Source organism: Symphodus melops, assembly GCF_947650265.1.
Source record: "Symphodus melops genome assembly, chromosome: 5".
Taxonomy (NCBI): domain Eukaryota; kingdom Metazoa; phylum Chordata; class Actinopteri; order Labriformes; family Labridae; genus Symphodus; species Symphodus melops.
The window spans coordinates 20302928-20328244 of NC_136695.1; the positions used below are offsets into that span (position 1 = coordinate 20302928).

The 25317-nt window shown below is 42.6% G+C and overlaps 3 protein-coding genes across 5 annotated transcripts in view; 2 read left to right on the plus strand and 1 right to left on the minus strand.

Moving 5' to 3' along the window:
• Positions 1 to 6542, plus strand: part of itga8 (integrin, alpha 8) — a 40432-nt gene extending 33890 nt beyond the window's left edge. Inside the window, exons 24-30 of the mRNA XM_079343170.1 lie at positions 539 to 644; positions 1810 to 1968; positions 4051 to 4170; positions 4266 to 4379; positions 4917 to 5018; positions 5124 to 5246; positions 5333 to 6542. Coding sequence (XP_079199296.1) covers positions 539 to 644; positions 1810 to 1968; positions 4051 to 4170; positions 4266 to 4379; positions 4917 to 5018; positions 5124 to 5246; positions 5333 to 5422 — 814 coding nt within the window. The 3' untranslated portion in view covers positions 5423 to 6542. The remainder of the gene's footprint in view (positions 1 to 538; positions 645 to 1809; positions 1969 to 4050; positions 4171 to 4265; positions 4380 to 4916; positions 5019 to 5123; positions 5247 to 5332) is intronic.
• A 910-nt stretch (positions 6543 to 7452) lies between these two features.
• ccdc12 (coiled-coil domain containing 12) overlaps positions 7453 to 25317 on the plus strand; it is a 141894-nt gene continuing 124029 nt past the window's right edge. The window contains exon 1 of the mRNA XM_079342945.1: positions 7453 to 7456. The gene's annotated coding sequence lies outside the window, so the exon portion shown is untranslated. The remainder of the gene's footprint in view (positions 7457 to 25317) is intronic.
• On the minus strand, positions 8128 to 22349 carry LOC306823387 (ataxin-1-like). 3 transcript variants are annotated; one of them, XM_079342870.1, is made up of 4 exons: positions 19239 to 19706; positions 18122 to 18388; positions 13373 to 15413; positions 8128 to 12301 (listed from the first exon to the last, which is right to left on the minus strand). In XM_079342870.1, the coding sequence occupies exons 3-4, from the start codon at positions 15164 to 15166 to the stop codon at positions 11621 to 11623; spliced, it is 2475 nt and encodes an 824-aa protein (XP_079198996.1). In that variant the 5' UTR covers positions 15167 to 15413; positions 18122 to 18388; positions 19239 to 19706; the 3' UTR covers positions 8128 to 11620. The 3 variants fall into 3 exon arrangements, with proteins under 3 accessions (XP_079198996.1, XP_079198998.1, XP_079198997.1); XM_079342872.1 differs by lacking the exons at positions 18122 to 18388; positions 19239 to 19706 and adding an exon at positions 22329 to 22349; XM_079342871.1 differs by lacking the exon at positions 18122 to 18388.

Genomic DNA, 25317 nt, shown 5'->3' on the forward strand with positions numbered 1-25317 from the left:
AAATTTGAAAATGTTTAAGCAGAAAAAGCTGTTTCTTTTTATCCCAGGTGGTGCCTTACACAGTATGTCCCCCCCAACCTTTCTTAGTTAAATTGTAGGACATTATTATAAACGCAGCTTTTTTTTAATCTTATCTTATCTTTGACTCTGACCTTTATGACAACTTTCCATTTTCCATGTCAACAAAATCAAACATACACAGTATAAAAATCAGAGTGAGGGTGGAGATGTTGTGTTGGATTGAGATAGACTGTACAGCTCGAGGCCACAGATTTTACACTTTGCAGATTCTGAATTCTGATGAAATATAGCTGTTAAAGAACAGGCTCAGCTTATTAAAGTCGTTGTAATTTAAGAATAAAATGTGCCCTATCGGAGGGATGCATTCTTGTGGATGGGCGCAGGCCTTCTGCATGTGCTACAAGGCCTCCAGGAGACCCTCTGTAGTGAGCCTCCACCCCAGCTAGAGTTACCGAGCATCCAAACGTATCAATGTGTACATGCCTCAGTGTCATCAAGCTCGTTCTCCTCTCTTCAGGGTGTCTCATCCCTCTCAGGTGGTGCTGCCATTCCCAAACTGGGAACCCAAGGAGAAGCCTGTCAAAGAGGACGACGTGGGTCCACAAGTAACACACATCTATGAGGTACAAGCACAGCGTTCATTTTCAACACAGCCAGACAGTTTCATTACTGAGATGGCAAAATTTAAAAAAAAAAGCGGTTGCTGTTGTTGTTGTTTTTGATGTTGCTGGTCACGTGTCTCTGCACTGACTGCGTAGATGAAAAGAGCTGAAAAAAAGGTGTGGGTAGTTGTAAATGAGGCTGCAGCTAGCAGGGGGCCTCTGTAAGGTGAGTAAACAGTAACACAGACGCTTAAAACAGTAGCTCTATAAAGTAATGGGTTCTGGCTGATCAAAGGTTCTCAGCTCTGGTGTAATTACTGCTGTGAAGGGCGGGAAAAAGAGAGAAGGGGGGGGGGGCTAGAGAAAGGTGTAGAGGTCAAGGCAAGGAGGGTGGAAGGAGGAAGGATTGTTCTTAAGAATGAGCAAATTGTAATGAGGAATAATCCTGGAGAAAGAAAACAAGGTCAAACAGAGGTTCGGAGAAACAGACAGAAGGAGGGAGACAAGCAGACAGACTGGCGACAGTTTACAAAAGGCGCATGTGTGTGTGTGTGTGTGCGCTCTACATGTGAATTCTTTTTGTTTTAAAGGGATGGCTGCTTCATTGAAGCCGAGTGCAGCAGTGTCTGGCCTGTCCTACAGCTGATAATGATTTTCATTTGCAGTATTTTTCCCAGTTGGCAGCTGCTTCCAGTTAGAGAGGACAGAGTTTTTTTTTTTCTCCCTCTTGCAGAATTCTTGCCCTGCAGCACAAGGATCATGTCCTGTTTGGATGACTTGCTTCAGTGTTAATGACCGTGTGTTTGTGTGTAGGTGTGTGTGTGTGTGTGTGTGTGTGTGTGTGTGTGTGTGTGTGTAGGTGTGTGTGCGTGTGTGTGTGTGTGCGTGCGTGCGTGCGTGCGTGCGTGTGTTTGTGTAAGAGAGACAGAGAGAGAGAAAAGAGGGTTTATCGAATTGATGGTTCATTTACTCTCATAAATCGTTTAATTTGATGTGAAATGATGAGCCAGGTGATGCAGAGGGTTTACCTTGTCTTGTATTTCTATCCCTGATGAATGAGGAAAACATAAAACACAGGTGGCGTGTGTCATCATCCCTCAGTTATGATAACCTGATTAAAGCCTCAGTCACTCGAGACCTACTAATACGACACTGACAACCCCCTGTTTCTTCTCTCTGACTCCAGCTCCATAACTTTGGCCACAGCAGTATTCAGGACGCCGAGCTCCAGGTCGGCTGGCCTTCCCGTTTCCGTGATGAGAACCTGCTGTATGCCATGGAGATTCAAACTGACGGACCAATTAGCTGCCGGACGAACACCAGCCTCAACCCACTCGGCCTGCAGGTAACATTACAATGTGAACACACACACACACACACACACACACGTTTACACATGCGGACAACTTTTGAAACACTAATGTCAAGACACAAACATATAATTAGGCTGTGTAAGTATTCCCTGTAGTGAGAATAAATATGAGTCAGAGCATTACTAAATACAAATGTAACTTTCCCAAAAAGAAAAAAACCCAGGACCTACAACAGGCTTGGGTTTATCATATTGCCTCGCAGCCTATTTTCCAGCCATTACCCTTATTTATACCTGCTTATTTAAAACATAATTGTTGTTCATAGCCTGTTGTTTTGGCTGCTTACCATTTTATGTGCCAGTTGGCTCAAACTAACAGTATGCTGAATTATGCTTATTGGTAGAAAACCTGGAATGTTTTCCCATATCTAACATGCAATCTGTGGGGTAAATAACCAGAACAAACGTGCAGTTGTTTCATAAAGTATATCAGAAAGTGAAATGCTGCAAGCTATAATATAAATTAGTTCCAAAATGACACTGATACACAACATCTACTTAAAGTTTAGATTATTTTCTCTTGATTTCTCCGTCGGCCCGTCTGTGCAGATAGACTGATGAGTACAGACAAGGTACCGTAGACATGTTGAGAGTTCACAAGCAACGAGGATCATACGATCTTACCAGATCACTGTCAATGTTTAATTGATTTTTGTCATCTTCAGAGTTGTGACAGAATAGTCACATTTACAGTCTAAAATGTAGTGTGGGTAAATATGCCTGTCAAGACATATAATAGACAATTAGCCCCAAAAAGAACCTGACTTGTTCTTCTTTTGCTGATAAACTTTTCAAGACCAAAATGTTGCTGCCACTTTTTGGAGTGTAAGAAAGATCTGATGCGTCGGCAGATCACAACAAAATGAAATAATTACATTCCTTATCAGTTATGTAAAATAGCAAAGAGTAAGATCTTTTACCTGCTCTTTGGTAACGTTTCTTCAGATAAACAATGAAGATTGCTTGAACAACTAGCTAGCTGCTCGGTTAGATCAGAATGTGTGTTTTTGTCAAACTGCTATAAGAGGTGATCTTGTTATTAGTGAATCTGAATCTGGTACCTGAATGAAGGCCGGTCTAACATTTAAAAGTGCAAAACAAAAAAAAAACACCTTTGTTGAGTTGTTTGGATTTTGTTTGACAGAAACGTCCAGATTTGAATGCAGCTCTGGTTACCAATGACAGGTTCAATCAACAAATCTGAATAAAATATGAAATAAAAGTTTAGTTAACACTGTAATTTAAAATGCGTACATGTATACACCTTTAACTGTTACATGAATGTTTTTGTCATCTGTGGCCTCTCTCTCTCTCTGCACCTCTGTCACTGCTGAACATTCAGCAGCAGGAAGAAAGGGAGACAACTTTTGTAGCTCTCCAGCACTTCCAAAACGAGTTGGCTGCCTTCACAGGCTTCTGTCCAAAGCCAGACTCCCAGAAGAAAAACAAAACAAGATATATAGACATTTATTATCTGTTCTATGACATGAGAACATTCAGATTATTCAGTCTCCTTTGGTTTCTTTTCTTTTTTTGCAGTTTTGTTCTTGAGCTACAATCCCAAAATGAAATGTTAAACACAACCCTTTTTATTAGGTTGGTTTTATCGAAACCTCACACTTGTTTCCTCAGGTGGTGATTTTTTTTTATTACGTCTCTTAAAGCGTCTTTTAAATATCTGTTTACAAGAATTCTCTGTCTTCAAGTCCACCATCCACTTCTCTTTGGATTTTCAGGCTACATCAGAGCCCATGTGCAAAACAGACAGGAGTTTTTTCTGCCTTATGGCTGTCCTCGAAAGACACAAAAACCTGCTGTGAAGGTCATGTTTTAAGATGGGACTTTGAAAAGTGTGGCCATTCTTTGACAATTAAATCTGAAAAACAAAGTATTGATCAGTAATTTAATAATTTATTTTAATTTCAATTTAATTTAATAAGAAAAAACATTTCTCAGCATATGTCCCCCCTAAAGATTAAATTCTGAATCATTTCCAGTTTAAAAACAAAGAGTAAAGTTTTCAAAATGTGCCGTCTCTCTCCTTGTCTGTCTTAGATTTCCTCTCTCCAGGACACACCTGAGTTATTAGGTTTCTTGAGGAACACCAGCGCTCCGCCTACTCGCCGACACAAACGAGCTGCGACTGTCACCCAGAGTTACAGTGATAAAACCTTGGTGAGCCTCGCAAACATCTGCAGCCTCTCAAGAAGTCTCATTGTAACAAATAATGATTCATTAGTAATGCCTGTCTGCCTGACCTGTCTGTATAGAACTGTACCAACATCTCCTGTCTGAAGATCCTGTGTGTGGTTGGTCGGTTGGATCGAGGGCAGAGTGCTGTGGTCAAGATCCGCTCGAGACTTTGGGCGCAAACATTCCTGCAGGTGTGTTGTGCTGCCATCTAGAGCATTTTCCATTGGGTTTGGATTAGGGCTTAAAAAACATTAAAACGATAAGGATTAAGATTTTATTCACCAATTCAATCAATTTTTCATTGATAATTTCAAATACATTGTTAAAAATCTCAAGGGAAATATCTGGTTATATTTCTAGATATATATTATATTCTCATGAGCCTGCTACTATTAGTGTGAGAATACATTGGCCAAGAAAGAACACCTTTAATATCATAAATTCTAATGCTTCTCAAGTGGGTCATTTTAAGTGGATTGCCAATTTGTGCCTGGTAAATAAAAATATGGTAAAAAAAGTGTATGTTGTTTGAAATGTTCTGAAAAATGGGTGACGATTTATTGTAAAGGAGGTGGTGGTGGGTCCTGAAACTAGACCACTTGGGAACTACTGATATACTGAAACATCATTTAAGCTGACAAACCATAAAACAACAATAAAACAGCGTTTGAGCCTATCAACCTGTATAATTCTTTTTAAAAAAAAAAATTTTTATGTTTATCTTACAGCGGCGTAACGACCCATACATCCTCAACTCTACGGTGTCCTTCTTGGTCACAGCTTTACCTTATCGTATCCAACCTTCCAGGCTCCCACAACACACAACCTCGGTAAGACACAGACAGTGACGGAAGTGTTGGCGCTTTTGTCAGGAGCAAAAGTTGAAAAAAAAAATGGTAAAGCAGCACAGCAAACTTTCTGTGTGTGCCCTTCAGATGGGGACGCTTGTGTTATGGGGAACTCCTGATGTGTCGTTTGCTGTTCCTCTTTGGGTTATCATCCTGGCCATACTACTGGGACTGCTGGTGCTAGCCATGCTAACGTTAGCCATGTGGAAGGTAAACACCCCCCTCACACAGCATCTTTGGCAGGCCTTTAGGTCGTTTATTATATTGTAACTAACGAGCTAATGTGATTTCCTCAGTGTGGTTTCTTTGACCGAGCACGGCCACCAGCTGACGATGACGTCTCAGACCAGGAGCAGCTGACGTCTAATCAAACAGGAGACGCTTAAGGCGACACACGACAGCTCCTGAATGGAGTACTAAGGTTTAGGAGGGATATGCACCTTCTGAGGAACTTAAATCAGATCTGAGATCTGTACTAGATGGACCTAACTGGCCTGTTGCTTCTGTGTTAATAAAAGTGACAGACTGAAGACCTCAGCGCCACACAGACTAGGACCAAAGAATAAGGGTTCAAACCCGACAGAGGGGGAACAAAATCATTTGTTACAGACGCACTCACACACGTTTGTTGTTTATCCTTTGTGATGAAGAGCAGAACTGAAAACAAAATGGACTCGGTTGTGAAGACAATGCTTTTAAATGTTTCTTTGTAAGTGAGACTCAAAGAGACTTGAGATCTATGCACAAGTGTCTCAGTATGTGAGAGTTTGTGTGTGTTCATATGTGTAGGTACTGTATATGTGTGTTTATAAAATGTCTCTTGTGTCGTCACCGTATTCAGACATCAATCCACCCCCCCCCACACACACACACACACACATACACACACACCCTCCAATTTAATTTATCTGAAATTTCTTCAGACTGACCTGTATGTATTCAGATTCATCCCACACACACACACACACACACACACACACAACGCAAATACAGACACATCGACATGCTTAAACACAAAGGCACAGAGTTGATGTGTATATTTATGAATGTATGTGCAATACTTGGGCGTTGCGTGATACTGAAGCTTGTTTACACTGGCATTATTTTTATTAGAGCTTAATGTTTCCAATGTTTATGTCAATAAATGGTATATTAGATATTAGGATTGCTGAACCAAAAAAAAAGCAGTTTCTTGGAGTGATTTACAATAAAAGCCCACCTCAGAAGTTTGTAATGAAAAAAAGCAAATGACTCACCTGTTGTTGCCTATTGTGGTACATGATTAGAATTTTATTTTTGAAGGAACAGATCATTTCTCCGGCCTGCTATCTTTAAGGTTTATCTGTGGAAGTCGTCGATAAGACTTTAAGCCATAAACAGAAACAGTCAGTCTTTACAACACACTGTACAATGTCTGAAACTGTAATTTACTGGCAGAGTGGATGGCCGTTTACAGTGTGTTTAATATTTCAATTTGTTGGTCAGGCTTACAGAACAGAACAAAGAGCAACAAGACCCTACATTATCAGCTAACTTTTAATGTTAAACAATGTTTGTTTTTTTGTATCAAGTTAGATAAACAATAAATGTTTGATTATTAATTCTTACCCTTTTATGCACTGCAACTTCAGAATTTCGAGATTACAATCATGAAATCATGTGATGCAAGATCACAGTCATTAGAAGGGGAAAACTGTTTGAATAATGATTGCATTACTTGTCACTGTCTTACTACTAAAAATTAACACCAACAACATCAAGGTAAATTACTATTCCCACTGTTCTATTTGTCATTTCCATCACTTTTGCACAGTTGAAGTTTCCTGTTCCATGTTTTAAAAAATTACGTTTTAATTTGTTTAGATTTGTTGTATTTTCAGACGATGAAATATAACTGCAGTATATAAAGGTTAGATCAATCATATGTAATTTTACATAATACCGGTACTTCATCACGTTATTTATTCAGATCTTGTTAGATTTTTCACTGTAAGTCTCCTCTGCAGAAAGAAGGACTCTAGCACCCTCAAGTGGTGCAGATGAGAAGTAAAAACTGGATGATTCTTTCCTGAGAAAAGAGAAAAAAACAACCTGAGGAGACGTCTGAGGTGAGACTGAGGACCCCTCGAGGTGATGACTCGATCCAAATTCTGTGACTATCCATTCACATTGAAAGTAATAAGTAAGTAAGTAAAAAGTAGATATAAGATAGAGGAATAGGTTAACCTTGCTGACAAACTGTCTCTCTTTCTGTATCACTCTCAGTCATATAAACACACAAAGGTTGTCGCGCCTCACCATAAGGCAGACCTATGTGGCAAAGGACTCTCCATACATTGACCTGAAGTTAAATACAAAAAACATATTATGAAAGTCCAAATCATGGGATGTATCATTAGCAGACAGAACTGTGAGAAGCAGTGAGACAGTAGTTCCCACTGTAAACGCCTCTCTTCTCTGAGAGCAGCTCTGAACTTTGAAGATCCTCAGACTAGGTGAACCTAATCCTAATCATTTAATTCATCTGCAGGCTCAAGCGCAGCAGAAAGGAGAAAAGGACAAACTGCATGTGGAACAACATAAAGCTTAAACCAAGGTCATGACCTCTAAGTACACCGTAGTCAACATACATGCTCTATTTGTCATTCTCGCAAAAAGTGACACGCAACATGTTTCTTTAGACTCTTTAATTTTTATATATATTTGATCAAATGTAAAATCAAACATTTGAAGTAAAGATTTAACAGTTTCTGACTAGCAAACCTTAACACCATCAAAGTAAGGGAACATCATCGATACTATTACAGACTGTACGTAGGACAATGTGTATCTTATCAAACAGACCCAAATTACAAAATATCTTTTGAAGTCTTTAACTCCCAGAATGTCTTCTTTTTTGTTTTTTTGAGCTGGTGCAAACGAAATGATCGTAGGTTATGCACTAAACTGCAATTATGTCAAATAAATAATAGTGTATGTTAGAAATTAAACTTTACTTCAAAGGTCTGTACACAGGGATCAGTGTTTATCCTCTCCATGGCAACAAGGTCGAACCAATTGTAGAATGGAAGACTTTAGCTATTTACAAATCACCAAGATGATGTACTGTTAGAGTACAAATATCTCAGACATGCTGTACATTACTTCTGTGTGTTAGATAAGACTAAAACACCCCACATCCCAACCCCATATACAAAGTGCATTTCCATTAATCACCACAAGGTGGGCTTGTACGCTGTATTAAACATTTATAAATGTTCTGGAAAGTGTTTATTTTGAGGGGTCATGTTGAGGCTTATTTGTAAACAAGAAGAGTACAGTATAGTATAGTTACTGAACCTTTGCGTTTAAAGCGCCTACACACCTGTGGTACACAATCACAAGTGTTCATGTTTCTTTTGCCTGATTTGTCCTCTTCTCTAAGCTCAGAGGAGTTGTACTGCACTGCGAATGATTGACAGCTTCTCGTTTCATCTGTCCCTGTGGTACAACATCCACATTTATTTCTGTGAGAACACTGTGTTGATGAGCTTACATCATTGCTTCTTGACGCTTCAATCTTGGCTGAGATTATTTTTTAAAAAGAACAACTTTGGATGTAAAGGACCTCTGAAGGAATATTTCACATTATGGGTAATGAACTTATTTGCTTTCTGGCAGAAAGTTCAATGAGAAGATTGATACCGATCTCTTGTCAGTGCAGTAACTATGAATCTACCACCGGATGACAGCCTAGCTTAGAACATTAAAAACAGAGGAGAAAAGCAAAGCCACGCATAAGCTCCATAGTACATGAGGGCCACTGTGGTAGGAGAAAAAAAAAAGACTTAAAAAGACAGAGCGGCTAACCTCAAAAGGATTTGGAATATTCCAAGAAAAAAGAATCCAGAAAAAACAAGATTAAAACTGAGAAACTGTGAGATTCTTTGATTTTTTTTCTCTTACAAATTAAATAAAATAACAAAAATCGAGTCTTGAAATTACCACGAAAATAATGGGTAGCTGATGATTTTGACTTTTTAATGAAGGATACTTGATTCGCCCCACTCTCAGTTTTGGTGACAACCCACACTTACTGGCTGTAGCCTCATAATTCACCGCACACAAACAAGAGTGCTATCGAATCTTCTCACCTGATTCTTAACAAAAACTATAGATGTGTGTTTGATAGAACCCAATGTGAAATCATGTTTTTAATACAGTTACGTTTGATGAGATTATAGGTCTGTGTTATAGTGTCACTGAAGAAGAAATATTACAAACACGGGCCACGCTCAAAGAGAGAAAATGTCATCTAAGACCAAGTGATGAAACAGTACTGTACTCTTTTAACAGTGAACACTATAAGACCACATCATTTTGAAGAACAGTCACTGGGCAGTGTTGTGTAGCCTGAGCAGTCAAACACAAACATAAGAAAACAGTCCTGCTTACTGGATTTACAACAAACACCTTTCATGTTATAAAAGGTAAATGGCTATTGAGATAAACTGCAGTTCATATTCACACAAACTGTATGTGACAGTGTGCAAGTCAAGGAGGCCGAATGATGTCGATGTTCCCAAAGAAGTGTCGCACATTCATGAACATTAGATCAATACCTGAACAGACAAAAACCAAAGCAGGAGACCACTTCATGTTGGTGAGTTCATGGAATGATTGAAGAAGGAGGCGCTGTGGCACATACAGTACATAGGCTACATATGGGTTAAAATATCTATACACACACACACACACACACACTGTACACTCTCTAGGATACAATTTACTGTACATGATCAACACTACAAGTCTCTCGTTCCCCTCTCTCTCTCTCTCTCTCTCTCCCTCTATAGTAGCTCTTTCTGTCTTCAAAAATAAATTTGACATAGTTTGCCCCCCTGTGTGTGTTTACATTCCCTGCCCTGGTACATTGTGTGTCCCCCCCTTCTTTGATAAAACCTGCAGGACGTGATGCAATGAGAAACAGTCAGCAGATTCTTCTGTTTTAATCGAACAGCTGAGGAGCAAGGACACCAACATACGGCTGCTGGATGCTTCCTCAAAGTGCTGCTGCTCCGAACACACACATTCACATGTGACTGTGGACATGCACACGCGCGCAGCACACTGCGTCTCAGCCCTACACACACACACATGGATGCACACTGTTCCTGAGTATGAACTTTAGGATGATTGTTTTGGCTCTACTCTAAGAAAATGGACATTTATACTCGTATAAGAGGAGGGGGGGGGGGGGGGTATGTGCTCCTGTGAAATAGGTGTGTATTTTTAAGGCCATAGTTTCTGTAAAGAAAGCCAAAGGATAGGTAACGAGAGTACAATAAGTAACTACTTTGTCATGCTTTGATTTATTGTATTGATGTGCTTGCATTTTCAGTTGCTTTTCATATTTTTAGACGAACAACGTTAGTGATGGTTGGTTCATGTGACACTGAAATAGAAACGTAACAATCAGCTCCAGCAGATATTTGAACACCCTCCTGATGCCTATAATCTCATTTCATTTTACAGGTAGAGTACGTAGATGTGTTCAATAAACATGCTCTTATTAATCCGAATGAACAGGTGACACATGACGAGGAGTCAACGTTAATGTTGCTCTGTACGTCTGAACGTATGAAGATGTATTTGTTTGACAACAAAGTGCTATATGAAGGCATAAGTGTCAGCGTTGTGTTTTATAATTCACTTCTCACTCATCGTGTTCAGCCTACCGGTCAGAAATGTGAAGAAAAAAAATAAATCATAATTTGACTTCATAAATCAGTATGTAGGAAAATGTCAGGAATCTACATTCAGGCCTTTTCAGTCTTGATATTTGCATTTTGTTCTGACAACTTGAGGTCACAGCTACAGCCACACAAACCCAGCTATGTCTTCTGCTCTGTCTGACACACACGCACACACAAAAACACACACACACGTACACACACATAGGCACATGCTCATGAAGAAAAGTGGCACAGAGTCATCTGCTGTAGTGTTACACACCTGTGACAGTATGACGATAAAACATACTTTATGCGATAAAGAAAAGGCAGCAGAGATGACCAGATCCATGAGCATTTTCCTACAAAATCACAGCTCGCTCTCTCTCTCTCTCCTTTAACCACTCATAAATGTAACTATGAACCAAACATACACGAGTCCAAATACGATAACTCGCATTCTACACTATGACAAATGGGCCTTTGCTCGTTTATGTGAAAGCAGGAACGGTTGACTGAACTGCATCCAGCGGCTTAAAGCCACATGATGAAGGAAATCCAGCTTATGATATGTGACACGCAGGTCAAACGTCTTTCAGGTGTCTGACTGCCATTCATGCTCAACATTCACGCTGCATTCATTTTTGCTTTCAGCATTGATTGCACTGATCTCGTGAGTGATACCACTTATGAAGGTGCTCGACTGTACTTCATTTTAGACGTCAGACTTGTGTAAAGAAAAGAGAAGAGGAAAAAAAAACGGTGTCAATACTGAGTAAACTCCTATATTACAGTATTCTGGATAGTGAGCAAAGAGAGGGGTTAAACACAAAGCAAAACACAGGTTAAAAAAAATAATCCTTACAGGTTCTCTCAACAGTCTACTCTTTTGTTCAAGAACCTCTCTCTCCCAGTACTGGAGTGTCCCTCTATACTGATTTTAACCTCCTGGGGGATGAAGGAGGGTTTCGGCAGAGTCAGAGGAGGCTCCTCCGCTGCCCTCTCCGTCTGGTCTCGCTCTGGAGCTGACCAGCGTCTCTTACGGGTTGCAGGTCTCTCTTGATCGCCACATTGCGTTTTGGTAAGAGAAGCTATGTCTGTTTTGGCCTCTCCAGTGCCCGACACAGCCAACAGTGTTCCACTCCCATAGATCCCCTCTCCTTGTCCCGGAACTAATCCCAATCCCAGTGGAAGGTCTGATCCCGCTCTTGGTCCAGTAAGCCGCTCTCTCTCCAGCCTGTCTGCACTGCAGGCCTTCATAAGGAGGCCGCTGTTATGGCTCCCGGCGTTCGGACTCGCACTGTTTCTGACAGCGACGTCCATGTTTTGACACGAGTCGGAGAGGTGAGCGCTCTGTATCTTGGTTCCCAAAGTCTGGCTGTCAGTTACTGTAATGTTCCTCAAGCTGCGCAGGGTCAGCGACACACACACGTCACCCACACACAGCTTAGCGCAGGACAGCTCAAACAGCTGGGTGGTTCTGTCTGGGCAGCAGGATGACCAGCCTTGACCAAAGACAAAGAAAGGATACTCCACCAGCACTTCCACACACACCTGGAGAAGAGCACATACACAACAGAAAGTTAGCTCGAAGCTGGATGCACATACAAATAATCAAAGTTACAGCTATACATTTGTAACACTAAGAATTAAAGGAGGGAAAAAACTACTTTAAATATGTTACATTTATTGTCCTGATCGCTACAATAATCAAACAGCAGGCAAATGTTACTTTTTTCATTAAAAAAGATAATTCAGTGCACTCCATTGGATCTTATCATAAGGATACATTTTTAGAAGACTTAGTATCTTGGAAAAAATATTGCAATCACGAGAACTAACTAATGCAACCAATATGAGCAACAACACGTGACTTCATTGACAGAAGGTTTCCTGATCGACATCACAAGAGGAAGGAGTCCTGACATGATCGAGTTCATATTGCACAGCGACGTCCAGTTGTTTGATGTTGACACTATCGTGGGTTCAGCCATCCCGCTTGTTTACTTAAAAAGCCTCAACAGGACTTCAACCCACCGGACGTTTCATTCATCATGTGAGTTCACATATTCAGGGGTGCAAATAATAAAAAGATATGAAGGCTGGATTCAGTTTCATGCTCACAAATTATCAAATCTTTCTTAGACTGGCAACGGAAAGGTGCCATTGTTAATGTTGTAAACATCAACGTGCTCTTTCTGCTCTGCCAAGTCAAAACATCAGCTGAGAAAATGGTCTATTGTTTCTTTTTCTCGTCCCTGGCCAAAGCAGCTTCATCACTATGCCCATCGAAAGCCTCATTGATACTTCGACGCTGTAGCTCGACGTGGACCCCTACGCAGTGGCCATACGCGCAACTCCAAAGAATTCTGACTACACGTCGCATCGACGCGAACCACAAGGACTGTCATTGGTCCGCTCATTTCTGGCAGTTACTTTTCCGGTCACAACGGAAATATTAAAAGGCCATATACGGCAAAGAACATTTTCACGGCATTAAGTAGACTTCTGGTCATTAGTTATGTGTGCATTGTCATCAAAATGGACTTATACTGTCATTTGATATACCAGCGTAAGTTAACTCATAGTGAATTGTACGAGAATGACGAATGAGGAGTAACTTGCCTGGGCTTTGAGTGCTCCCACAGAAAACTGTATGACCACAGCATTAGGACTCTGCCCACTGTCAATGCGTTCCACAGTACTGGAGTCAATCTTCAGCTCACTGCTTATTTCAGCACTCTGGATGAAGTCCTCTGTCTTCAGGTCCTCGACTCTCTTCAGCTCCCCATCGGCCAACTGAATGATGGAGCCTCGCATAAAGAAAGGAGGAAGTGCCACAGGGGGGGAGGAAGAGGAGATGGAGGGCGAGGCTTGGATGGAAACTGGGTTGGGAGTGGGGACAGGGGTGGGTGTTGGGGAGGGAACTGCCACAACAGAAGGAGCTGGGTTTGAGGGTGGGGCTGGCAGCACTGGGGCCTGGGCAACAGCAGGGGAGAGTTGGTTTCCATTGGGCCCGAGTGCTTCACACTTGGACAAGGCCGTGGCCAGATAGGCATGCGGCATGGCGGTGGATATTTGAGGGGTGGTGGTAGCAGTCAGTGTGCTAATCGGGCGGCTGACCTCAATTTCTGTGCCGTTATTTGCGCCACTGACCGGGATGAGCAGAGACTGACCGCTGGGGATGACAAGGTGCTGGGGCAGTGTGGCATGGTAGCTGACCGCATGCTGGTTTGTATTGGTGATATATCCAATGATGGGTGGCTGTGTGGAAGAATAGAGACTAGCTGGTAGCTCCTCCGACGGTAGAGTTGTCTGGATGACTGTGTGTGGAGCGACGGACTTCACCACCTCTGATGAAGTGAGGGAGGTGAAAGAAGAGGATCTGGATACCGGTTTCCCCAAACATATGCCTCCTTTCTCTGTCTGGACCAGGGAGATCTTATTTGGGCCAGCATCCCGTTCGGCTCCATGGTTTGGCTGGGCAACCAGCACCAAGGAGGTCTGGAGTCCTGCTGGGTTATGAGCATAGTCTGCAGGTAGGAGGATATGTCTGGCCTCATAATTTTGGACTTGCTGATGGTTCCCCAGCTGACTTGGTTGTTTGGTCTGTTTCATCACCTCAAATTCCCCATTCAGCGCACCCTTAGCATGTCCGTCCATTTTCTTTCCAACTGAGCTGTCTGCATACTGAACCACCAGCTGTGAGGGAGCCAGGGTGAGCGTTTGAGGGAGGACGGCTGTGTGAGGATGCAGCTGGAGGTGGGCAGTGGATGGATTGAGTGCATTTCCACTGAGGGTTCGGCCGTCCAGATGAATGTACTGGCTGGTGACTTGGGGAGAGCCTGGGAGCGACACCGGAGTCAGTTCTGTAGGAGAGACAGCTATTTGAAACTGCTGCTCCCCCTTGGTGTTGGGGGAGATGAGGGCAGTGGTGTAACCATCTAGCTGGGGGCGTTGTCCAATGGTAGAGCTAGTTGGCGCAGAGCCAGCATTTGTGGAGATGATGTGGGAGGAGATGTAGCCGGCATAGGGCCCAGAGCTTATGAACTGAACGTTGGGTCCAAGCTGAGCAAACTGGATGGTTCCAGCCTGCTGGGGAAGGGCTGCTGGGTAAACTGCCGGCAGAGAGGATAGGGGAACGGCAGACAGAGGAGTGGCTGGGGAAGAGATAGAAGTTGAAGGAAAAGTGGAGGAAGATGAGGATATGGGACATCTCTGGATCTCTGCGTCCCTTGATTTGCAGCGTTCACTCGCTACACTTGCTAGCCATGCTAGGTTCTCCGTGTGGGGACTGTCAGCAACCGCTCCAGCTGCAGGTGTTGCTGCGGCCACCGCTACTGGCCTCTGCTCCAAAGCCAGGATCTCCCGCTTCTTAGGAGGCAGGCATCCATTACTCCGCTCCTGGTTGGATTTCATTATGCCAGCTTTTGGCTCAGCAATCACAGGTACTCCGTTTACGGTTTTCTTATAGTGTGTCTCTTTCCTTGAATAAATGGTTACGTGCAGGGCGCTGGCCTCTCTGGCTCTCTTCGTGTTCACTGCTTGACAGCTCAAGATCTCAAAACAAAGAATATGGAGTCACTCCAGCTCACAGAATGAGCTCCAAAGACTTCATGAGGAATCATCTCTGACTGATCCGCCTCCCCACGACGTCCGCAGGAATCTGACAACAGAGAGAAGCTCAAATCAGATACTCAGGCAAGCAGGATTTAAAAGTTCTAGAAAAACATGTTGAACATCTTAAAGGCCCTTTATGCTGCATGCATGAAGGGCGCCCTGACTGAAATTTCAATTTGAATGTATTTTATATCAAATCCAACAGAAGTAGTAGCTCAGTGTATTATACAGCCTGTGTTTTATCAACATATTCACATAATGCAGTTTGAAATGCAGACAAACAAACATTCCCCAGAAAAATCCCTTGTGTTCAAATGTGCTGTCCTTAATTTTGCCACAAGGTGGTGTCTGGTACAACTCCTGCATCTAATTTGTGTTTTTTCTAATGCACTTCACATGTATGCCATATTGGCTACTATGAACATTACCCCAAGAACAACCCTTTTTAAGATGCAGCCCCAGATGATCTACATAGATGTATCTGTCAGGGCTCAGCCGGCCTCTCTGTGTGTTATGATGTATGACATACAGGAAAGTACAGTACAATGTAGCGTGTCATCATTTACACAGTCTGGAAAAGGCCTTTTCATGTTTCCTACACCAGGCAGGAGTTTCCTCAACTGTTTTGTTCCTGTGTATGAGTGGGTGTGTGTATATATGTGTGTGCATGTGTACAGGGTTATTGTATGTGTATTGCTGTTGGCTGTTATCTTGCTCCAGGCTCTAGGGTAACAAAGCAGAGTGAAAGGAAAACAGTGCATAGTAACAGCCTCAGAGGAGCTTGTGCTTTAGTCTTTGTTTTAACACTCTATAGTCTTGTGTTGAGTCAGATGGGGCTGCTGTAAATATAACATCCACCTCCAGACAGGAACTCTGGGTCAGTGGGCACTTCACAAAAAAAATGAAGTGAAAACAATATGGCTGGAAATTTGATTATGGAACATTCTGCAAGAAGCGTAAATGGGCCTTTGTTGCAATCACTGAAGTGCTTCAAAATATTTGAACAATGGCTTTTTCCGCTGAAGGCAAATTGAGTGGTGTTGCAAAGTTCAAGGGAATGCTAAGTGGACAACAAACAATGAATGAGTAGGCCCTCTTAGAGTTTGGGTTAGTGAAAGGCTGACCGAAGCCAGGTAGAGTTGAATGGAACAAGCTTTTTATTTGCAGCCAGGTTGGTTGAACTCACGATGTGTTTAAGGTGGGTTAGTGAGAGCCCACAGCAGCAGCTAGACATTATCAGTGTTTGACAGGAGGCCCAGACATACGCTCACATGTATTATAGATTGATATTTATGCACACGTTTAAGCTATAAAGAGACACAAACAGTGTGAGGTGCATCCATACATGCAACATTGACATGCAGCTTTTTGCTTTGCTTTTTTTTTTTCTTTTTTTTTTTACTGTTTCTTCCTCGGATTGGCTGTTTTGTTGTGTTTTTTTTTCCTGCAGGCTTATCTGGGGGTCAATGCACAGCATTCTGAGTTGTTCATTAGCCAGAGGCACCACAGAGATGGAGTGTATGACACACACTCTCACCCCTCCATCCATTCAGTCCTCTCCCCTAAATACCATTTTGAGGAGCTGGTAGACAGTGCTAAATCGTATTTTTATATCACAGAGGAGTTGGACTACAGCAGGCTACTCAGACGTGTTACATAAAGAGCGAGGGAGAGAAAAAAAATGCAGGAGGCGACCTTGGTCAGTTCTATTTAGATGCATCTACCTCTGATGCTGGCTTTGACAAGGTCACTGCATCGGAAAGCAGCGAAAACCGTGTGCGAGATGCATTTCATCTAACCACAAACCCTGGTAGATCCAGCAGATGTAACAAAGGAGTAGAGCAGCAGAGCTGGAGAGTAAGAGAAACAGAAAGAGGAGAGCCAGGGGGAGGAAAGAGAGAGAGAGAGAGGGGCAATGTAAGATGACAGATTGAACTGTGTAAAAGGAGGAAAGGGAGTAAGGAGGGATTTAGAGTGAGAACAGGAGAGAGAGAGAGAGAGAGAGAGAGAGAGAGAGAGAGAAAGAGAGAGAATGGGGAGAAGAAGATAAAGTGCTGCCTCTCCTGACCCACATTGAGCAGTGCCTGCAGCATCAGAGCACCGTAGCCCCCACCTCCTCAAGAGATCCCCGATCAGCAACACAGCCGCCGCTACAGCCCGAGCTACAGTGTGCAGCATCGCTCAGTGGCAACAACCCCACCTCAGCTACACCGTATCTACACTGGAATGACATCACATCCATAGCACGAGAATGATCTCCGCCAGCGCGGGACGACAAAGCAAGGGTGCTCTGTTTTTTTTTGTTTTTTTTTTGAAATCCCACAAAAACACACCATCACTCATCAAGACACGACAGCATGCTCGAAAAGAGGTGTCTGTCCTCTCCTCATATGACCTGTGCTGCACTATCTGCACATCACACCCACAGCTCAGCAGCTCTCTCAATTTTCCAGCCTATTATTAGAACACAGTGACACTAACAAACATACGGCCCATGTGATGATACTATGGAGAACAAAGGCAAGCCTTCAAACCCATGACACAGTGAACACAGGAGCCCGGGGCCCACGAGGACTGTCACCCCTCGAGACATGTTTTGAGGGGTCGACAACACATTGAGAGACGGAGCGGTGATGCTCATCGCTCTGATGATATTTTCAGCTCAGATGGAACGATCGAGCCAGCCCTGCATGTGATCCTCTTTTGGTACCTCCCACGTTAAAAAAAAAAAATAAAAAAAAAAGCTGCACAAACCATAGAAATACACTTGTGTACAAGATGTGTGTCAGCCGTCGCTGGAGCCCAGATGAGATGTTTTGTTCATTCAACCTCCTCTCTGTTGTCTCCAGGTGCGAAACCCCCAGCAGAGATATCTCTCCTCCCTCTTACGCAGCAGCAGCAGCAGTCTCCAGCTCCTCCAGTCCCCCACTTCCTCTCCTTCTGCCTCAGTCTTCTTTCGCCTTTCCAGATCAAATATCTCTTTCTCGTATCGATCCACAGCTTCATAGCAATAACATTTCTCTGCAGTAGGATGATGCAGCGAGGCAAAAAAAAAAAAAAAACAACAACAGAATTATTTAGTGACTATGTCCTGATATGTTGCATGCAATTTCTCCTAAACCTGTTGTCAATAAGGGAAGGCATCTTGTGTCGCTTGCCAGACGAGTCATAGATGCACAGTGAATATCCTGTACAGCAAATTGCTATATATAGAGTACAAAAACATCATTATCAATCTGAGAATTGGCATAAGCAGAGGGGGGAGGCGCTACGGCGACAATATGTACGTGTGCATATGTGTATCGCGGCATATAAATAGGACCTCCCCTCAAGCCCCTTTCACACACACACAGCCGCTTTAACCACAGAGCAGATCGATACAGCGTACTGCTTTATCTAATACCCCCCCAAAAGAGCCATTTTGCTGCCCCATCTCCGTACAAACGTGGCGCCTGTGCCTTTAAGAGGCGGACCGACCGTGTGGCAGACTAAAGCAGACAGTAAGAACAGGCAGCGGGTTTTTATCGGCTGCTTGTCTCCACAATGACTCCGGAGTTCTGCCTCGCTGCTCGAAACGCACGCGAGCGATTCACAACGAGCACGCGGAGCAGAGGTGTGTTTCTCAGGCGTCTCCTCCCCACAGCAGGCGACTCCACGAGCAAACAGGGTCAACGCTTTGGAAAGCTACTGACTGTGACTCTGTATACACAACGCTGTGGCTGTAGCCTCTGGGGGGTCTTCACAATGACAGTGAGATGAGTGTAGTAGCAGGAGCATAAAATACTACTGTGGCACAAATCAAGAAGAAAAGACACAAACCATCCCCCCCCCCTCCTCCCCTCCTTTGGTTAGAGTACTAAGAATAGCTCACCAGTCTCTCCACAGCCACTGCTTGCAGAGCATGTCCAAAGATTCTTCCTGCCTCTGTGTGTGTGTGTATGTGTGTCTGTGTATGTGCGTTGGAGACGTGTTTCCTAGGACTCCTCTTCCTGAATCTCTCCTTTGTGCCGCTCTCTTCTCCTAGAGCCTGTGCTGTTGCTGCTCCAGCTCTTCCTTTCTCTCTCTCTCTCTCTGCCTCTCTCTCTCTCTCTCTCTCTCTGGGCTCCTTGGTTTGGAGGCTACGCTGCCCCTGCAACGGGCTGACGATAAAGGAAGTTCCCCCACTGCTGAAGCAAACACCAAGTCCTGCGTTCAAGGCTGCTCCAACGTGTGTTATGCAAGGCCACCAGACCGCCAGCTCCCTCTCAGCCTGGCTGTTTCTCTCTCTCTCTCTCTCTCTCTCTCTCTCTCTCTCTCTCTCTCTCTCCCTCTCTCTCTCTCTCTCTCTCTCTGTTTCTGCCTCTCTCTCTTTCCCTCTCCGCCTCCCTCCTCTCTCTCTCTCTCTCTCTCTCTCTCTCAGTACTCCACTGACACAGCTCCTCCCCCAGCCAGCCTCATCAGCCGCATCAGGTATTCATTCAAAAAAACACACTCTACTTGGCTTGGCGCCCAGACTACGCTCACACAGCGAGGGGAAGGAGGGGGGGAGGGAGCAACAGACGGAGTGGAGGGAGGGAGGGAGAGTGAAAGCGAGAGAGAGAGAGAGAGAGAGAGAGAGCTGGAGAATCAGAGAGGCTTTGCTCAGACAGTCATACCGCATGAATGTGAATAACTGTGGGATATTCACATTGGCTTTACACATGGAGAGACACTAACACATATGCACAAACACAAACCGACAGAGGATTAAGTTGTTCAGTGTGTGAGCACGCCAAAGCTGTTCTAATGCACCGCTCCGTTCTTGTTCATTTTCATATGCAATCTCCCCAGTGGAGGCAAATCTCCTCCTAATCTGCTCTGAAAGTTGCCCTACAAATTTTTAGTCTTTTCAGCAAAGTGACTCGGACTTTGCTCGTCACCGCTGCCCCCCCCCCCCCCCCCCCCCCCCCCATCTCTTACCCAGAGATATTTCCCATCAGAACAGGCGGGCAGCCCTGATAAACACCCTGCCGCCCGGCCACTTGGCACCGGAGCCCTCCTCGCCCGAGGGGCCTCCTCCTTCTCCAGTACAGCAGAGGACAGAGAGACAAACAGTCACCATCAGTCGACCAGCCGCTGGAAAAACAAGCAGGGTGTCTCCTTAACCTAAACCGAGGAAAACACAAGAGAACGCCTCAATTTAGACAACCGTGCTAATACAACAAGACTAGTAAATAGTATTGCATCTACATCAGCTGTTAAGGGGGGGCTGAACTTTCCCACAGCTGCATCCTCACATAAGAGGCGTAACGTGAGTAGCTTAAGGGAATCTCTCAACACAATTGCAAAGACTTTTTGTATTCTTTAAAGTTTAAACATAGGTGTCATTTAGGTGTTCTTTAGTTCATTTATCCCTCAACCAATCTAGCCTTGGATGGGTCCCAACCATAGACTGTCCCAACCCCATGATTGTTACGTAAACACAAGCACTCATGTTAAACCACTAAAATCCTCAAATGTGCTTCCCCCGCTGGTGAACCTGGGAACGAAAAGAACACGGGCACACTGTGCATATTCCTCGCAAAAGGTACGACAGCCACATCATCATTCGACTGTGGCTCAAGTGGCTTCAAAGAAGCGGCCGGCAGCCTTTAAAACAGACTTAACTGCACAATCCTCAAAGCGACAAACATAACAAGGAGCGCGTGGAGCGTCAAGTCGAGAGTTCGAGCAGAGATTGTGGTTCTCCTGACATGACATGGCTCCCTGTGCGTTCAAGGTCAGACTTAATGTCAGCCAAGCAAGCTCAAATAAGCTTTCCTGGGATAATTCACAAATCCAGCTGGTGTAATTACATGGAGTGAAATGCTCACCGTACCAAGTAAATCAAGAGTGAGAACACAAGAAGACACAACTGTTAAATCTCTCTTCCTGGTTTTAGCTGGGCCGTGCCTGCGTTTCTAGACAGGGCAAAGTGGTAGTGGTTCAGAATGTACCCCAGTTTGGAGTGTGATTATAATGGTGTAGTACAGTACATACTGGGATATTCTTTCAGAAGGAAGTCTTCAGGCTGTAAATATAGTGACTGAAAAGATCCCTAACTTATAAGCCATGTGATGATAAGCTTGTTAAAAAAAGGAGTGCTGAGTTGATGGTTTTAAAAGTTCCTCATCACTCATCACATTTTTATTTTATTAGCGGGTGTGACTAATGGAAATTCTAAAAAAAAAAAAAAAAAAAAATTCTATTCACAATGAAAGAACATAACATTTTTTATTCTCTGACACTTGCCCCTTGCAGTTTTCTGTAAATAGTAAATATATAGCATCCAATGTAACAACAGCCAATGTACTCTGTTGTTTTAAGGAAATATGCAGTTTGTTTACTCTGTTGTCCCTTCAGTGATGTTAAATACACTTTGAAAAATAAGAGTTCGTCTAAATGAGTCTTAGGCTATACGATGCTGATTAGTGTGGTCTAACATGACAGAGGAGTTTTGCTGGCATATTTGAATGTGTTCTGCTTTTTTAGGCCAGACAACAAGTGCTGCATTCCCCTCTGAGGTTTACAAATGAGAAGAGGGCGTGCTCTGAACTATCCAACCACTAACAAGAATTATGTCATCTAACAAATATTGACTATACTGAAACCTTATTATGGTCTTTTGATTAAGAGTAGTAGCATGTTTTCATTAGCAGGCTCCCTCCCATTAAACCAGTGTGGAATGCATACATTCCTTCATTTTCAAACTCAGCACACAGCTGCTCACTGTTCTTCTTTCGAACACACTCAAACACTTAACCTTTAACAGAAAACATGGCAACAGGACAGGGCCCCAGCTGCTGCAGGATTTAAAGAGCATTACCCTTACTTTTAAGAAAAACACAAGTTTCCGTCCAAGTTCCTTTTCAACCACAATGTCCTTGCCAATCTGTAGAGATTACTCATATTACCTGGAACTGTTCAGGGTCCAACAAACAATTATCCAAGCATCGTTACTCACACTCTACTCTGCATCCTCCTCATACAATCCCTCGGGCTCAAGTGAGCCTCCTCTGAATGCAGCAGACATGTCCAGACATGTAACACTGATTACTATATACTCAAAGGAAACGGAAAGCCTGTATGATGCAAACAACAATCACAAGCTGTATGAAGTCATTCATAAGTTTTCAAGGAACGCTTGTTTCAACAATTAGAAAAAAACAGGAACTTGTGGGTCCAATTTTAGTTAGAAATGGTGTAGGCCTTCACGGCTTAAGACAGTGGTAGACGTATCTGGGTTTTTTTAGCTAAATTCTTAAAGAAGTTCTATCAGGCCTAATGAGGGAGTATGAGTCCTTGCAATAACTGAAATGAAAATACCATAGCACCATTTTAAAACGTTAAAGTAAGCATCTGCGTGTTTATGCAGGTCACGGAGTCTGGGAATGCATTGTATTTTTTTCACTAAACCATAACTTATAGGAAGTTCAGTATCATCATACTATTGTGGCATATAAGTTTTAAATTGCCTAATGCTGTATTACCTACTGTAAAAAAAATGTGGGTAAATTCTGCAACACAGCTGATGCTTCGTCCGAAACTGAGCAAGCTAACTTATCTTACATTACATTACATATCGATATTATACTACTGTAAAATACTGCAAGCACAATGTGTTCACTCCTGCTCCTGTTATTACCTCAATTGTATCTTTTTTTTCAGCCTTTTTAAAGCTTTTATGAAAAGACAAAGTCAAGTGCTAACATCACTGAAATGTACACATAAAAACAATTTAAGACCTGAGTGGACTAAAACCATGTGGGGTGGCAAGGTGCTTTAGCCTACATGCTCTGATCATTCTGATACGATTTTAGAAATTGTAGATTATATGTCTAATGAGTCATTCAGTTGCAAGCAATGCATGACCTCAAAAGCCAATAAAATGTTGTTGGTAAATTGGTCTTTAAAAATATTACTTAAAAATGTATACACTACATGCTACTAGCTTTGTCCCCTTACTACTACTTTTTTCTTAATCTTGTGTTGTTTTTCTAACTATTTTTTTTTGCCATTGCATCTATCTTGCAATGGCAAGGAATTGTCGAACAATGATTGCTAAATAAATTAAGAATTGAAAATAAAAAAAGATTTTCCATGTGAAGGCCTCTAACAACAACAAAGCCAGAAGAAATATTTTAAAGTAAATTTGAGAAATGGAAAAAGGCAATCGGGTTAAACTATGAATAAATGATAAAGGGGAGGGGGGAGAGAGAGAGAGACAGAGAGAGAGAGAGAGAGAGAGAGAGAGGGCATTTGGTGTAAGAGCGAGAGGTAAATAACCAATAACCCTGGCTCGGTCCTGTCTGAGCAGCCCTGTCTGTGCGCACTCCAGTCTGGAAGGAGTAACATGCTCACTGCACGCTATGTGGGGAGAATGTGAAAGCGCCTGCTGCCATGGCAACAAGGCAGCTTCACAGTCTCCAGTCCCCATTAAGAAAGATGGGTGGCAACGTGGCTGTAGCTCAATGGTGGTGTAGCATGACACGCTGAAAGAGCCTATTGAGAGCGAGTGAATTCAGCAGTTAATGAAAAGCGCAAAGGGACAGCAATATCTACCAGGCAGGTGATACTGACCTCACCTTTCCAACAAGGGTCATTAATTTGTTAAAGGGTGAATACATGTTACATCAACTCAGTTTCACTATTAATATTATAAAAAGATACACTGTTGCACACATTGAGTTTAAAATCGGTCACATTTTACAACATTTCAGCTGTCTTATTCACCACTGGCAGGTGTTCAAAGTGACCTTGAAAATATCATTGGTGGAAGTCTCTTAACAGGGGAAAAATGACAAAGATAGTGAAAGTATAGCTCTGAAAACTACTAATTTGAAGATTATGAGTTCAATAGCCTATTAATTGATTAAAAGAGCAGGCCTATAAAAGACATTCAGGTGTGATGTAATATAATATTATACATATGAATGTTTTATTTTACTATAAAAAAAGTCACGTCTGTAAAATGTTTTTCAATGTGCAATGTGTCCATAGCTAAGGCACTGACTGCTTACATTAGGTAATACATCAACCTAATACATCAAAAAATTATTGCTCCAGTCACGTTCTACAGAACAAACAAGTGTACTGTATACATAAGATTATTAGGAATAAATCATTGCCTTTGAGAAAGTGTCTCTTCTCAGTGAAATGTTTGTGGTTTTACTGTACACCATTAAACTGAGCTCTTTAACCCAGTTACATGTAGATAGTAAGCATGTGCTGAGAGCCAAATTCAGCAGAACAAAACAGATTTCATCCTGAGTCCAAGTGCCAAGACTCTTTTCATTCAGCTGAAAATAGAAAGCCAATGCTTGCGCACATCTCTAGAACACAGTTTGGGCAAATGTAAGACTGGGTGGGGGTGATTTGTGGAGGAGTAATACGGCCACTGAGGGACTGTAGAAGAGTTTGTTTAAACGCTTGAACATAATGAATCATAAAGACAAACATAAAACACAAATGAGCTCAATTCAGAGCTAGAAAATCAAGTATCTCTTCATATGTAATCATGGTTTCTAAAGAGGTTCATAAAGAGATTCGTTTGGTGAATAGGAAAGACTGGGAAGGAAAATGAGACAATATATTAATACTGTTGACCCCCTTATGACGTTCCTTTGTATCAATTTAGATATATGTCAGTGCAATTTATAATTACTCAACATGGATCACCGATTTTTCTTTCATAGACGACTGATTTATATATTCAAGCAAAGAACCGATTATTGATATGACCTCAGTGACCTCAGAGAAAGCCTGCCCAGTTCTCCTACTGTGGTGTAGGTTCAATACCAGATATATACAACAGAGGGCAGTATATTTGCCTCTTCACCTCAGACACAAACATTGACCTGTGTCAAGTAGATATATCAACAGAGTGACATTATTACAACAAACAGCACCCCCAGTTTTAACCTATTCAAGGGATTTGTGTGTTATTTTTGCAG

Bases quoted from the DNA above. Each gene is read 5' to 3' on its own strand.
- LOC306823387 (XM_079342872.1), bottom strand. From the start codon at position 15,166: ATGAAATCCAACCAGGAGCGGAGTAATGGATGCCTGCCTCCTAAGAAG. The intron at 12,302-13,372 runs GCAAGTTACTCC...GCTCTTCTCCAG, and splicing joins TGGGAGCACTCAAAGCCCAG to GTGTGTGTGGAAGTGCTGGT.